The sequence below is a fragment of the Eucalyptus grandis genome, chromosome 10 (genome assembly GCF_016545825.1).
Source record: "Eucalyptus grandis isolate ANBG69807.140 chromosome 10, ASM1654582v1, whole genome shotgun sequence".
NCBI classification, from domain to species: Eukaryota; Viridiplantae; Streptophyta; class Magnoliopsida; order Myrtales; family Myrtaceae; genus Eucalyptus; species Eucalyptus grandis.
Genome location: NC_052621.1, coordinates 31810388 through 31826280, shown reverse-complemented (window position 1 = coordinate 31826280; position 15893 = coordinate 31810388). Strand labels below are relative to the sequence as shown.

At 43.4% G+C, this 15893-nt stretch overlaps 2 protein-coding genes and 1 pseudogene across 2 annotated transcripts; all 3 read right to left on the bottom strand.

Moving 5' to 3' along the window:
- Positions 1-1196: 1196 nt before the first annotated feature.
- LOC120288827 lies at positions 1197-2215 on the bottom strand (annotated as a pseudogene).
- LOC104424000 (protein STRICTOSIDINE SYNTHASE-LIKE 7-like) lies at positions 1945-5530 on the bottom strand. Its single transcript, XM_039302738.1, has 3 exons — positions 5022-5530; positions 2185-2470; positions 1945-2077 (listed from the first exon to the last, which is right to left on the bottom strand). Exons 1-2 carry the CDS (start codon positions 5460-5462, stop codon positions 2324-2326), a joined length of 588 nt encoding a protein of 195 aa, XP_039158672.1. The 5' UTR covers positions 5463-5530; the 3' UTR covers positions 1945-2077; positions 2185-2323.
- A 749-nt stretch (positions 5531-6279) lies between these two features.
- Positions 6280-10821, bottom strand: LOC104422831 (protein STRICTOSIDINE SYNTHASE-LIKE 6). The gene is made up of 4 exons (XM_010035270.3): positions 10178-10821; positions 7102-7409; positions 6875-7007; positions 6280-6639 (listed from the first exon to the last, which is right to left on the bottom strand). The coding sequence occupies exons 1-4, from the start codon at positions 10613-10615 to the stop codon at positions 6385-6387; spliced, it is 1134 nt and encodes a 377-aa protein (XP_010033572.2). The 5' UTR covers positions 10616-10821; the 3' UTR covers positions 6280-6384.
- Positions 10822-15893: the final 5072 nt, after the last annotated feature.

Sequence of the window (15893 nt, the reverse complement as noted above, 5' to 3'; positions counted from 1 at the left end):
TGGGTCCCACCCATTTATTTCAGCACACGTTTTCTTCCCCCACCCTCACCCACCCCTGCGCCTGTCACTTCCCCTGCACCTGCGCCTGTCGCTTCCCTGCACGAGGCTTTCCTTCCCCAGAAGCCGTCGACGCCTCGTCTCTCTCCTTTCTATTCTCCCTAAAAACAGCCCAAAGGGAAAAAACCCTAGCAATCACCATATTTTCCTCTCCTTTGCTCGGTTTGACGTCTCCACCTCTCTCGCTGCTGCCTCGCCTCCATTCTTCCCTTTGCCGTCGAAGCCTCGTGTCCAGCCCTCCATCGCGGTGTTGTGGTTTTTCATCTCGGCGTTGCAGTCGGCGGTCGCAGCCGACCAAGACGATCAAGAAGGCTTCTCGGCGCAGTCGGCAGTCGCAGCCTTCTCCGGCGTTGCAGTCGGTGGTTGCAGCCCTCCCTCGCGTGAGCGACGGCTCCCTCACCCTTGTCTCCACCCTCTATCACCTTCTTCCTTCGCACCTGCAGATCTGCCATCCGGACACGCTCCGACGCGCGTGTCGAAAAAGTTGACCACGTGTCGGAAACTACGACACGCGTGTCCGAGCGTGTCGGACACGTGTCGGGGTGTCCGACACGACACGGAGGCCTTTTGAACGTGTCCGTGTTACCTAGACGGCTCGTTGACAAAAGATCAGGGGGCCTAGTCTTTACGAGCGATAATTCGTCGGCTCGAAGTATCTCAAGAGAACGAGATTGCGAGCTGAACTTGGTGTCTAAAGGCCGGAGAGAAACCTGGATGGGGACAACCAAGTGGTGCCGTGGAAAATTCAGCCCAAGGCCGCCGGCGGTCTAGAATACTCAAGAGGCTGCAAGCCCGGCTCGCCAGAGGCTAGGCAAGGCTTGACCTCGCTAGATCTAGCAAGGTCGAGGGCTAGCTTGGGCGGCCTTGAGCAGGCTGGCGAGGCTGCCCTCGCGGCCATTGGTGAGGGCTTGAGCCTCGCCTTTGGCTGGTGGCCGAGATCAGGCGACTAGCTAGAGGAAGGAGAAGAAGGAAAAAGAAAAAGAAAATACAAAATTTAAATATATTAAAATATTATTAAAAGTTATTCACGTTATTGTTTATCATACACGTCAGCCTGACTAACGCCTAGTCAGCAAAATAAAAAAAAAATTTAGAACTAAATTGGCATAGACGCAAAAGGTTTAAGACTTTTTCGTGTATGTTGGTACATTTATGAGTTTTCTCTCTGGCACTACCAATTATCCAACAAGCATTGTTTGCATGACACCAGAGAGAAGAAAGCAAAACCTCAGCCGAATCAAGCACAGCTTAATCAAAACATAATCACGGTCCGGTTGCTTAAATCCCATTACACAAAAAGAAGCCTCTAGTCTAACTTGAGTCGACGGTTGTAAGGGTAGTAGAGGGAGCCACGGTACAAGTAGTCACCAATCTTGTTCCCGCTCGATATGAACGACAGCTGAGGATCGTAGTAATGCACAACTGGTTTCCCCTCCAGATCGACTTGAAAAACCCCGCTGTTCTTGTCCATCACTGGTCGTCTGTCAAATCTCTCCAAGATCACAGCTCCTTTTCTTATGAATGGATACTTCAACAACAGTTTGTTGAACATCGAGTTCCCCTGCAAGTTTTTTCTTTTTTGTCACGTGAATGAAGATACAGTGCAGAATGCATATTCTGGCTGTGGAATTCGGCCAGCATTGGCTTCCTACAGAAGTAATCCGTCGCGAGTGAATTGCAGAAACCTCAACAGGGTTCATGGGGTTGATACTTGATATAAATTCAGCAGCGTCCAGCATGGTATTTGACTCGTCGACGATTATAAGAGATCCAATGCCTTGACTCTTACTGTGTTGCGTTGATAAAAAGAAGCTCCTCAAATGAAGCATACATGTTAAAGCACTGATAATTGCAAAGAACACAAGAAGTCGACTATGATCTTACTCACCGAGTACAGAGCAATCCAGTAATGGCCTTCTCCATCGTATCTGATGTTGTCCGGATAACCCGGCAAACGGTCAATGAATGTGTCGAATGTCCCTTTCGCTCGCCGTTGATATAGTACCTCTCACACCATCTCCTGGAAAACCCATAAAAAGAAAACAAAGAAGACTCGCTTGATCTTATCTATGAAGTTTGTGAGGATTTTGGCTAAAGAAGTCTTTCTGAACATCACATCGAACTCACATGCTTTGGTCGGGCGAGAGCGCGACGCCATTGGGGAAGTAGAGATCCCGAGCCAGCACTCGAGTCTCTTTGGTCGTCGGGTCGTAGCTCAAGAACCTCCCGTGCGGCTGGCCCTCCAGGACGTCCCAAATGGCCTCTTTCAAGGTGTACGTGTATGAGGCGTCGGTGAAGTATATCGTCCCTCACGGACCACGTTTGCGCCGTCCGTTAGGTTGAACTTCAGGCCTTCCGCCTCATCCGTCAATAGCTCCACGGTTCCGTCGCGTTTGCTCACCTTCAGCAGCCCCTGTGGCACATGACAGTTTCAATACTATGCACGTTATTCGAAAGTCCTAATTCTATATATAGTCACCTTTTTGGGAGAAAATGCGTCGCAACGACAATTCACTAATTTCTAGCCAAAAAATATTCATTAGTTTCGATTTCTTACTGATTTCTAAGAATTATTACTTTTCGGTCATGAATGAAATGAGTTCCAGGACAATTCCAACAAAATATGCTTGACTTGATGCATGCATGGGCTGTTGTCAGAATATAATTAGCTATTCCCATTGATGTAGATTTTCGTAATGTGAAAACGCGACATATATATTTATATGTTTGCGAAAAATAAAATGATAGTCACGATGAGCAATCATGACAGCGAAAGAATCAAGCGGGTAATTAATACATTACCCTACGTCAAAGCATAGGAAGTCTAATAATTAAGGGCATGGTAATAATAACACGCATCCTTAAATCTGCTCACTTCTTCCGCAAAAACTCATTTTGTTAAGACTTAATTTATAACGATCATAATTTAGGAACTTAAAGGTGCTTAGAATTTACTTCTATTTCTACAAAATTTACGGATAGTGAATTTGATTATATAATTATGATTATAGGCTTGAGGATTGGATAATTGTCCAAAAAGTCATAAATCTATTGTACGATGACCAATTCAATCATAAGTCTTTTATTTATGTTAATTTAGTTTTAAATTTATTGTTCGACTACCAATTCAGTTCTAAACATTTCAATTATGGTCATTTAGTTTTCGTCAAAAAGTTTAAGACTAAATCGACAAATTATCAAAAGTTTGAGAATTGAATCGATACAATTTAGGGTCTTTTGAGAAAATGTAAAGGATTTTAAGTTAAATGAGGTTTTTAAAATGCAAATTACGTTTGGTAAATTGTAATCTAAAAGTCCATTATGAAGTACTTTTGAACAAAATAGTGTTTTGAAAAATTTACATTTACAGAGAGCTTTTGTGATAAAAAAGAAAAAAAAAGAAAAAAATAGTTGGCTGACGAAGGGTAGGTGGCCATCGGCGATTGAAATCTATTGTCGGCGGCCAACATCTCAGGTTGCGAGACCTCAGGCAGCTGTTGGAGACCACAAGTCCTTCTCTTTCATCTGTTGCTCCTTCCACGCCATTGAGTCTCGCCACCACAAGTCCCTCGGCCCCCTCTGCTCCAAGCACCTCCCCACCGCCCTCGCCTGCTACCCCAACGACGCCGCCTTCAACCTCTCCCTCTACCGTTGCGTCACCGACGCCTCCCTCGCCATCACCTACGGGAACACCCTCTGCTCCCTCAAACTCTCCAAGTCTCGATTCTTCACTGCCGTCGGGTTGCTAGGTCGTGGCGACCTAGATTTGGATTGCAATGGTGACTTGGGTGACCTAGATTTGGGTTGTCGAAGGTTGCATGACCTCGCCGCGACCCAAATCTAGGTTGCCGATGGTTGCGCGATCTCTTCGCGCAGGTCTAGTGACCCAAATTTGGGTTGTAGCGACGCGACTTGCCAAGGGTCACCAAGGTCAAGCAACTAGCCGACAACCATTGCCAAACCACATTGGCCTCTTTCCAGCTTGTCGCCGGCCCCTCATAGCCCCACGCATCCTCGTTGGCCAATCTCAATGGAGAAGAAGGTGAATAGTGACGAGGGCAAAACTTATTAATTAAATATCAATGAGGATATTTTTGGAAGAAATTTTTTTGTCTTATCTCTCCCTTGGCATGCTGAGAAGGCCGAATGCCCAAGGTAGCCTCACACCTGCCTTGGGCTTTTAGCCTTCCAAAGGCCTACTTTCCCTTGATTATCTTCGCAAAAGAATTTCCCAAACATAATCTTTTTAGCCCAAAGGGCTTGGATGCCCAAAGTGGCTTGGAAAAGCCACCCCCAAATGCATCCTTAAAGCTTTAGGATCAAATTGACAAATTGTTAAAAGAGTCGAACTAAATCTGTCAAATTAAAAGGTTTATAATCAAATTGCTATAAGTATGATGAATTTAAGACTTTTTATGGTAATTTTTGCATATGTATTGATCAATACGAATAGTTCATTGTATTAAAAAGTTGAATTAATAGCAAAAATATTCATTAAAATTGATTTGAAAAATTATATTAAGTAATGTTGTATAGAGTCTTTTATTAGATATTATAACTAACCATTCGGTTATGAAATGTTTATAATTTTGTCATGTATAGTTTTTGTCCATTGATTTCATATTGATATTACTTAAAAGAAAATGTCAAAGACGATGGACCCGGACACAAGTGAACTCAAGCTTATTCCATGTAATGACAAAATATCATCGTCCTTTGATAATACCAATAGATATTAATATATATATATATATATATATATATATATTAAAATTAATTTTCATCGAATAGCTTACTTTTTCACAACAGTTATCAATAGAGTTGCAAAATCATGTCTAATATCAGAGCAAGAGATTCTAGAATTAAATCATTCTAGATCAATATTTATCCATCCTATGCCATACTTTCAATAGGAATTATGTAACAGATTAATGATCTCACAAACATAGATGGTAAATACCAACCTTATAGGAGCCGCACACAAGAAGTTCGTCGTCCCGCCCGAGGGCAAGGCCGAGCAGCCTCCTGCTGATGTTGACCCAGTCCTCCACCGCAAAGTCCCTACCTGAGCCGCTCACCTTGATCCGCTTTACCCACCCGTCCGCACACCCCACGTAGATGACCCCCGACTCCGTGTCGTATACCACGTCCTCGGGGCCCACCACTCGCCCGGCCCTGACCATCTCCGCGCCGCGCAGCATGCGGCTGTTCTCCTTCGGGGCGGTGACTGTCCCGGACAGCCCATGGGGGGGCAGCGGAGCCGGATCAAAGGGCTCTAGTCGGTACAGGATCGTGATCGCTAGAACCGGAGCCAAGACTGATGGGATAGTGACTGCGAGCGAGGGCTTCAGCGAGGTCTTGGTGGGCGGCGGCCGCAGCGGGAAGCTGGCTCTTGACTCGGACATGTGTGCTACGGCGATGAAGAGAGGTTCCCGGTGGATGTTCTTGCGAGTATGAAGCTCGGCGAGAGAATCGGGAAATGGCTCGTCGTCTTTCTTCCCTTCAGTTCAAAGGGGAGGTGAAGTATGTGACAACACAATTGTGGCCACAAATCTTAAAATATAACTATTCTGTTGTCGCATGTTCGTTTGGGTTCTCGCCTTAGAATATCAGGTCGCCTCTCATGCCTCCGTCGACGTGGGTGGCGGTGCTTGGGCGATTTTATCTAATCCGAATTACTTTCAATTATGCATAATCTCCTATTGTTTTTTGTTTTTTGTTTTTTTTTACAATTATTAGATCCTAGAACACATAAAACTTTTTAACATATGGATAATCACAACCCATTTCGGTTTTACAAATATTAGGTCCTAGAACCTAAATTTATATTTCAAATTGGATCTTGGACTTTGTCCTTTAGAGTCCAAACTCCAAGCTCCAAATCAAACCACGTGCTTTGCTTACGATGCTGGACTTCAAATTGGATTAATCGCATTCTTTTCGGTACCTTGATATCTGCTCCGATGGTTGTTGACTTCAGGACCTTGTCATACCCGAATGGCCGACGGATTATATTTAATTGACAATATTCACTAACATGATAAGGAACATCCTCGTCTCATTTGACCGATCCACGTCAAGCACAACTTAGAAGGGAGACCATAATGAACGATGGAAAATTAATTAATTTTTGAAAAAAAAAATTGTTGACTGAAAATGATAAGTATAAATTTAGGAAAACGACCTCTCTTTCCGTCTGGAAAGAAGAAAATCAATCTCCTTAAAATTACCATACAAATAAAATTAATCATTTTTCTAGAAAGTATTTTTTATTTATTATGAGACTTTTAGTAAAATAAATGTACCCTTAATTAAAACCAGAGGCCTCTAATCTAATTTGAGGCGAAGGATGTGAGGATAGTGAAGGGAGCCGCAGTACAAGTAGTCACCAATCTTGTTCCCGCTCGATATCAACGACAGTTGAGGATCGTAGTAATGCGCGACCGGCTTTCCCTCCGAGTCGACCTGAAAAACCCCACCGTTCTTCTCCATCGCCGGCCGCCAGTTCAGTCTCTCCAAGATCGCGGCTGCTTTCCTTATGAAGGGATACTTGAACGCCAAATCCCCTGTCACTGAGGTCCCCTATGAAACCAATTCATATGTTATGCGAAGGAAGATTCAATGCATCATGCATGTTCATTGAGCAGTGCATGATGCTGTTGAATCGCACCGGAGATTGTTCAAGTTGAAACAACGCCAGAAACGTATAGGAACGCTGAATTAGCTAATAAGCAGACACTCAGTTAACTAGAATTGCAATTTACATTCACAATAGAAGAATAATAGACAAGAAACTCATTGACAATGACAGACTCACCGAGGCGAGTGCGATCCAGTAATGGCCTTCTCCATCATATCTGATGTTATCCGAATATCCCGGCAAACCGCCAATGAATGTGTCGATATGCCCTTTTCGCTCGCCATTTATGTAGTACCTCTTACACCTCCTCCTGAAGAATGCAAATCGTCCGTATTTATCAACCATCAATTCGTGAAGGTTTTTTTGGCAAAAGGAAGTCTTTGTAAACATCGCGTCGAACTCACATGACGGTTTCGCAGAAGATCACGAAGCTTTGGTTGGGCGAGAGCGCGATGCCATTGGGGAAGTAGAGATCCTGAGCCAGCACCTGGGTCTCTTTGGTTGCAGGGTCATAGCTCAAGAGCCTCCCATGCGGCCGACCCTCCAGAATGTCCCAAATGAACTCCCCGAAGGTGTACTTGTACGAGGCGTCGGTGAAGTATATTGTCCCGTCAGTGGCCACAGCCACGGCGTCCGTGAGTTTGAACTTCACGCCTTCCGCCTCGTCCGTCAATAGCTCCACCGTTCCATGTTTGCTCACATTCAGTAGCCCCTGTTGCATACGACAGTTTCAATAGAATAAATACTAATGCATATTAGTATTACTCTCCTACCCTCCTTCCCTCCCCCTCTCTCTCTCTCTCTCCACCTCAAAAAGCTAAACAAGGGAGTCGGAATATTTGCCAAAAAAGTGTTAAACCTATTATATGGTGACTAATTCAATTCTAAATCTTCTAATTATACCAATTTAGTTTTAAATATTTTAACAGTTTGCCAATGTAATCATTCCGACTAATTTTGATTAAATATCACATATATGAACACCGATCATTCGACATTAACATAGGATGACTGGTGCTAATTTGGACAAGTTTTGCAATTTTTTTTTTAGAAATTCGAGAATTTATTTATTGACTTTTTTTCTTTTTCTTTTTGACTATTGAGGGTTGGGGGGGAATTTTAGTGACTCCCGTCATATAATTGAAAGATTTACAACTAGATCGGTTGATGTATAATAAGTTTATGACTTTTTGAATAATATTCCTCATGAGAATCATTATCAATTATGAACACTAAAAAGTAGTTGTTCGCGTGCTTCTAATTTATTTTTATATCTAATGCAAAAATTAATGGACAGTGAATTAATATTCGATTATGTAATTGGGCTAATGGGCCTGAGGAAGGCCTGATGTGCATGGGACTATAATAGATCTGACGTAGGCCGATACACCCAAGTAATTTATCTTTGTAAATTGTTTTTTTTTTTTTGCTACCTTATTTTTTTTGCTAGAATTCATCAGTTAGTTAATGATTTTCAGTGGTCTTGACCTTTGCCCCCAAATATATCCTTTAAAAATTCGTCTTGCAGCCAATCTCGAAACTTCATATGACTAATTGGCTGATTCTCCTTAATAAAACCCCACTAGTACTTATTTGGATTTGTATTTTCACTTTTTAAATATACTTTATAAGATAATATCTTGATTTTCCATGCAGATTTTATACAGTTGTCAAGTGCCCTGCCATATTTGATTTGCAGTTTCTGTGATTCTTGTTATGCATTTTATAAAAGCAATTTTTAGAAGAATGATCTACGTTCAAAAGGAACCTGTGCCTCACATTTACACTACAAAATAAATATCATATTTTAATAACTCCAATCTTCAAATAAAATTTCAGGTTCTTTTCGTTATTCGCTCCTATAGTCTATCTGAGGTGGGCTACAATAGTTGTAGTGTTTTCTATTTTGAAAATCCGATTCTTATTTCCAATAATTTTAATAATCTCTTTCTAGTGATGCTATTCTAATATATTTTGGGAAAATTTTAAAAAGGGACCCGAAGTACTTTATTTTTCTCAAATAAGGACCCGAGTGAATCTTGTTTTAAATAAAAACCTCAAGTGCTTTCACTTTTTCAAATAAGAATCTAAAGTGGATGTTATTTCAAATAAGGACCTAAAGTGGTTATGTTTATTTCAAATAAGAGCCGAAGTGATTATGTATGTTTCAAATAAGGACTTGTTTTTCCAACATCAAGGGTATTCCTCCTTTTTTTTTTTTTTTTTTTTCCATTTTTTTGGCTGGTTCTTCTTCCTTTTCGCTGGTGGCCAGTCGGCCATTGGTGATGCCCACAAAGGGCTTGGTGAGGGATGGCCTCACCTGGGTATGGCGACCCTCGCCTAGGGGCCATTCGCGAGGTCGGCCTGTGCTGGCCCCAGGTGAGGCCAACAAGGGCTGGGCAACCTCGTCGACTGCCCTCGCCTAGGACTCGGTTAGGGCCGACCTCACAGATGGCCCCTGGGCAAGGGTCGCCATGCTTAAGCGAGGCCGTCCCTCACTTGTGGCCAACATGGTTGGCCCTCGCTAGTGGGGGCGACCCTTGCTTAGCCCTCTGTGGGCATCGCCGGTGGTCGGTCGACCATCGGCTAAGAGGAAGAAGAATAACCAAAAAAAAAGAAAGAAAGAAAGAAAGAAAGAAAAGGTGAAATGCAAAATAACAAAAATACTCTTGACTGGTCGAAAAATCTATCCAGTCGGCGATTGGCAAGGTTGGGTCCTTATTTGAAATAACCAAAACCACTTTAGGTCCTTATTTGAAACAACTAAGGCCAGTTTAGGTCCTTATTTGAAATAGAGTTCACTTCGGGCCCTTATTTGAGAAAATAATGACACTTCGGGTCCTCTTTTGAAATTTTCCCTATATTTTTTATCTACCCTTTTTTATTTTTCTTTTTTATTTATGGAACCTTCCTAATGGGATTTGGGCAAAATCCCGAGTGAGATTCTCTGTTCAGTGGATAAAAGATTTACTTTTGGACCCGAGTAGGTCTTTAAAAGGACCAAGGATGAAACAGGCCGGAGATTTGCCACCGCACGTTGTCCTCCTTTTTTTTTTTTTGTCTAGAAGACAAAAATAGACATGTCGAGAAGACAAAGATAGGCAGGAAATTATGGGGCCTGATGAAGGTAGACACCACATCGAGACTTCAATCCCGACTATTACCAGGTAGGCGATATAGTAATCTCTCGCACCTAGAAAAAGTGAGAGTGGGTTAAATGCTTACAACTGAATTGCGCCTTACGGCACTGTCCTCAACCACACAGTTCCTCCGGTTGAGGACAGTGCCGTATCTCGATTTCATGGAAAATATGAATGGTAGATATGGCATCGTTTCTAATTAATTAATTCCTTTCACTTTGACCAAAAAATAAAATAAAATTCCTTGCACAAAATATCTCAAAATTATTTAATTCCAGCAAAAACAAGATCTCACGGAAGCATGTAGTTGTAGCAAAAAATTCGGACGGTTGGTACTGACCTTGTATGCGTCGCAAACGATAAGTTCGCCGTCGCGCCCGAGGGCGAGGCCGAGCGGCCTCCCGCCGGTGTTGACCCAGTCCTCCACCACGGCGTCGCCGGCCGATTCGCCCACCTTGACCCGCTTGACCCACCCGTCCGCGCAGCCCACGTAGATGATCCCCGATGCCGGGTCGTGCTCCACGTCCTCGGGCCCCACCACCTGCCCGGCCCCGACCATCTCCGCGCTGCCCAGTACGCGGCCGTTCTGCATCGGGGCGGCGACCGTCCCGGGCAGCTTGTGGATGGGCAGCGAAGCCGGGTCGAAGGGCTCATGTCGGTAGAGCACCGTGACCGCGAGAATCGGAGCCAAGACTGATAGGAGAGTGACTGCGAGCGAGGACTTTAGGGCGGATCTGGTTGGCGGCGGCGGCGTCGAGTCGGTTCTTGACGCGGACATGGGTGCGGCGATGGAAAGGAGTCGGCAGCGGATGTTTTGGCAAGCGTAAAGCTCGGCGAGAGAATCGGGAGATGGATCGTCGTCTTCCTTCGGTTCGGTTCGAAGGCGAAGTGGAGTAACTGTAAACGCCGGGGCGGCTCTGTCACTTCAAACCTTTGACTTTACGATCACGTCGTTTCCTTATGAGTTTTTTCTTATTGCCTGTCTTCATAAGAATTAACGACGCGATGTACTGAGCCGCCGTACGTGTCAGAACCACGTGAATCCTTCAGCAATGAAATCGTCCCCGTCAGCGTCGAGCGCCGAACGTGTTCCTCGACCCTTGAAACCTTTCGGAGTGTATGCCAGAAAGGCAATTGACTTTTCATTAACTTCGTTAAATCTAATTCGAATCATGAAATATCTAAACATTCAAGTGAACTCATAAGTTATTCCTCTCGTGATGTTTTAGAAAGTCAAATGTATTAGGCCGGCTATCGTTAAATCGAAATTCGTAATATTTTTTTTTATTCGTTTCATGAAAAATATCACGTTTTTGAAAAATAATTTCTAAAAAATCATTTTTCAATAAAATGACTATATTTTCTAGTATTTTATTTAATTTGATTTTTTTGGGAAAATTATAAAAAAATTAATTTTAATATTTTAATTGACCAAAAAAATTAATTTTAATTTTTATATATTTTTAAAATGAATTTTTATTATTTTTAAATTTTCTTTCTTTTTTCTTTTTCTTTTCCTCCCTCCTTCTTTCTCCTCCTTCCTCCAGAGCGTGTGCCTCGACGTGGTCGGTTGTTCGGCAGTTGACTAAGACGCAATCGCCAGATCCGATGAGCTTGCCCACCAAAGGACGCGGGTCGCCTGGATTGGCCGAGTGTCAAGCTTGCTGGCCTCGATGGAGCTCGGGCTCGCCCGGATCAGGCGAGCTCGAGCCTCGCCTCGCCGATCTGGCCTCGGGTCTAGCTGGAGTTAGCTTGTGGCCGGTCACCGTTGTGGCTACCAACCGGCCAAGGAAAAAGAAAAAGAAAAGGAAAGAAAAAGGAAAAAATTAAAAACTCAATTTTAAAAAGAGAAAAACAAAACAAAACGAAAACATAAAAATAAAGAAGAAGAAGGAAAACAAAGAAAATAAAAAATAATTCGAATTATAAAAAAAAAAAAAGGAAGGAAGAGGAGGATGAAGTGAAGGCTTATAGCGGTGTGAGATAAGAGAGATTAAGTAAATAAAATGTTTTACACTTTTTAAAAGTGGAAAACATTTTCCCCTAATTTAGAAAACTTGTTTCTCTTCATGGAAAATGTTTTTCCCAAGCAATTCATTTTCCCTGAAACGAACGTCGGAAAATTCAGAAAATATTATATGGGAATTTAATTTCTGTGAAACGAATGGATGCTATCACTCTCTCACTGGGAAAATTGTCCAAAAAGTCTTAAACCTATTATACCTTTGTCAATTCGTTATAAACATTTTAACTTTGCCAATTCAGTTCTAAATCTTTTACTTTTTGCCGATTTAGTCCATCCGGTCAATTTGGGCCGGAAAATGCTGGACTTGCCAGCGCTAACGTGGACAATTTTTAATAATATTTTAATTTAATTTAATTTTTTTATTTTTCCTTTTTTTCTTTTCTTTTTAGCTTTTTCTTTTGCCTTTTCCTAATGGCCAGCCATAGGCGATGGCCGGCCACCAGCCACGCCAGGCCGGGCTGGCCTCGCTCGCCATAGGCGAGGCTCGGCCGGGCGGGGTCGCCTCGCCAAATCGGCGAGGGGAGCCCTCGTCGGGGCTCGCCCTCGCCCGTGGCAAGTGTCAACCTCGCCCGGACCGGATCTCGGCAAGGCCGGCCCTAGCCCCTAGCCGAGCTCGGGTGGACTTGGAGCCGTTTGTCGAAGATGCGCCAGTCCTTGCCGTAGAGGATAGAGACGAAGACGATGAATGACCGCAAGGCAAAGAGGTAAGGCAAGAGGCACGTCTTCCTCGGTGGAGAAGACGAAGACAATGGCGGCGGTGGCGCGCCGATGCTAGAGGAGAGAGAGGTGATTTCATCGAGTGGATGGCGTGGGCTGGCCGGGGCGAGGGCGAGCCTCGAAGAGGGCTCCCTCGCCGATCCGGGAGAGGTTGGCCCTCGCCCGGAGTTAGGGCGACCTTGCTTGGCGTTGTCGTCGCTTGGCCGATGCCCGGTGAGGGTCGGCCTCATCCAGCGACCCTTGCCGGCCGTGCCTCGGGTGAGGGCTCCCTGCGGAGCTCCTCCCCCCGGGCCTCGACCGTGGTGGACGAGGCTAGTCGGCTAGGCGTGGCGGTGGCCGGCCACCGAAAAGGAAAAAAACAAAAAAGCCAAAAAGAAAAGAAAGAAAAGAAAAGAAAAAAGGAAAAAAAAAAAAAAAAAAGAATATTATTAAAATATTATTAAAATTATCCATGTCAAGACCGGCTGTCCTATGTGGCATGGCTGGCATCCACGTCAGCATTTTCTTGCCAAAATTGGCCGATTTGACTGAATTGGCAAGAAGTGAAAATATTTAGGACTGAATTGTCAAAGTTAAAAAGTTTATGACTGAATTAGCAAAAGTACAATAGGTTTAGGACTTTTTGGACAATTTTCCCCTCTCACTCGATGGCAACTTTCTTATAATGTGCAGAAATTCCTAGGGTTAGAGTTTTACTCGTATAAATGTGTCTTGTACTGATGGATCCTTTTCAATGGATAGAAAATTGAGAGATTTCCCTTAATGCATTCTATGCTTTTTAATTTTTGCGAATATGTTTGCGAGTTTGTTTGTGTCTGTTTGTTTCCTTTTCATTAGTTAGTATCGAAGCCTAGAGGATTGTGGGAACACGATGCCTGGTAACGATATCAATGACAACAATCATCTCGTTGACAAATGATTAGGGGAACCAGTCTTTGTGGGCGATAGTTCATCGTCTCTATGCATCTCAAGAGAATACGATTGCAAATTGAAAGACAATCAACCTTTCATGAACTTTATTAAATTTAATTCAAATTATGAGGTATCTAAATATTCAATCGAAATCGTACATTATTCTGCTCATGATGTTTTAGAAAGTCAGATGTATTAGGGTGGCTGATATTGCATCGAAAGTCTTAACATTTTCTTATTTGGGGTTGTTATCGCTCTCTCGCCAATTGCAAATTTTTTATAATGTGAAAGAAATTGCTAGGGTTAGAGTTTTACTCATATAAATATGTCTTTTTACTTTCATTTGATGGAATTTGAGAGATTTTAAGCGTCTAGAAAATTGAGAGATTTTTCTTAGTGCACTCTATACCTTTTCAGGTTTCGCGAATATATTTGCTAGTTTTCTCGTGGCTGTCCGTTTCCTTCGCATTAGTTAGTATAGAAGCCCGGAGAATTGTGGGAATGCGATGCCTGGTAACGATGGCAATGACAACAGCTATCTTGTTGACAAAAGATCAGGGGGCCCAGTCTTTGCGGGCGATAATTTGTTGTCTCGAAGTATCTCAAGAGAACGAGATTGCGAGCTGAACTTAGGAGAAGTACACTATCAGTGTCATAAGTTGTGTATGGTGCTCACTTTAGTATCAAAAGTTTCCGTCGGATCACTTAAGTGCCAAATCGGAGGAAAAACGATCACTTTGATGCCACTAATGAAAGATTCCGACCAAAATGATTACATGGCTTTTTAAAAGAAAAAAAAATAAAATCGACAAGACCTTAAACGACGTTGTTTTTGGTCCTCCTTAAGAAAACAATGTCATTTTGCCGTCCTACATAAATGGCCTCACAAAAACGATGCCGTTTAACTCATTTGGGGATTTTTTTATTTTTTATTTGGGGATTGAAATTAAGGTTTCATCGCTCGGCCTCCGCCGTCGCTGGGATGCCGTCGCTCGCTCAGCCGCCATTGCTCGGCGCTATTCGGATGCCCTCAATGGCACACGAGGGAGCACTAGCCTTGGTCGCCGAAGCCTAGGTACTGGAAGACACAGGCCAGACACTCGTTGAGGAGATCAGAGATGGAAAGGGAGACATGAATGACGGCGCACTCGTTGGCGGCCTCCCTGAGCATCGACGAGATCGGAGATGGAGAGGGAGACATGAATGACGGCGCACTCGTTGGCGGCCTCCCTGAGCATTGACTAGATCTCGGCCTTCGACTTGGCCGCCGAGTGGCCGTCGTCAGGGTTGGGGTCGGGGTTGGGGTTAGAGCTGCGACCACCGAGTGGCCATCGTTGTGCAGGTCGGGGTTAGAGCTGCGGCTATCAGTGGCCATCGTCGGGGTCGAGGTCGGAGCCGCGGCTACTAGGGGTGTCAATGGTTCGGTTCGGTCCGGTTTTTTTGAAAAACCGAACTGAACCGAAACGTTAGAAAAATCTTCCGAATCGAAAATTTCGGTTCAGTTCGGTTTTTCATTTTTGGTTTTCCGCTTTTGGTTTTCGGTTTTTTTTTCTCTGTTCAACTCGGATCCTAAGCTTTTAACTAGCAGGAAAGGTTTGTTCCATCCTAGCCAAATTGCTACATAAGAAGATGACTCAGATTTTATGACCAATTATATTCCTAGCTCTCTCTCTCTCTCTCTCATTTTCTTTCCATTTCCAATAGCACAGGCACTAACATTAAAAGCATCTCCAAAGATCATATCAAGTGGTGCCAACAAAAGACAATTGAGAGATGACAAATCTGCATTCTGAACCCTCATCTCACTCAGAATCAAATTGTCATTGACAACCAGAAACTTCAACCCACAATCCCTCAACAAACCAAACTGAGTACTGCTAATATCACTAAGCCCAAGTAGCAAGAAAGAATCGGAAAGAGCTTGCTATCATCAGGGAATGCTGCTGACAAGCTTAGCACCAACCAAAGTATCCAAGTACATGAAATGCACATTATCCACAAAGTGGGTAAACCACTAGAGAAATTACTAGAAGTTGTTTGGCCTTACATCTTCATCAATGTATGACTGCAGCACGGCTATTACTCCCCCTTCGAGACACTGATAAACAGTAACCTGGAAGGAAAAAAAGAAAAGAACAAAACAAGTAAAACACTTTTTTGCTCCACGTTGATCTTATAAACTAAAAAAAAACACGATTTTCCTATCCAAATTGCACTGACCAAGTGAAAATAGAGAATGCTACGAACAACCCAGTTTAGTTAAACAGCTGCAGATGCTCGAGAAGAGGCAAAAACCCATAAAGCTGAGAACTTGGGGAGTACCCGGTTGCCGCCGACAGTGGCAAAGACGTTGAAGTAGTGGGAGTCAATGAAGTTGAAGATGATGGCGTAGAGGGGACGC

What these genes read in the sequence shown, in the direction of transcription:
- LOC104422831 (XM_010035270.3), bottom strand. Translation starts at nt 10,615, where the DNA reads ATGTCCGCGTCAAGAACCGACTCGACGCCGCCGCCGCCAACCAGATCC. An exon ending in TCGTTTGCGACGCATACAAG is followed by an intron (nt 7,410 to 10,177) that starts GTCAGTACCAAC and finishes CGTATGCAACAG; the next exon opens with GGGCTACTGAATGTGAGCAA. An exon ending in ACTGGATCGCACTCGCCTCG is followed by an intron (nt 6,640 to 6,874) that starts GTGAGTCTGTCA and finishes TTGGTTTCATAG; the next exon opens with GGGACCTCAGTGACAGGGGA.
- LOC104424000 (XM_039302738.1), bottom strand. Translation starts at nt 5,462, where the DNA reads ATGTCCGAGTCAAGAGCCAGCTTCCCGCTGCGGCCGCCGCCCACCAAG. An exon ending in TTGTGTGCGGCTCCTATAAG is followed by an intron (nt 2,471 to 5,021) that starts GTTGGTATTTAC and finishes CATGTGCCACAG; the next exon opens with GGGCTGCTGAAGGTGAGCAA.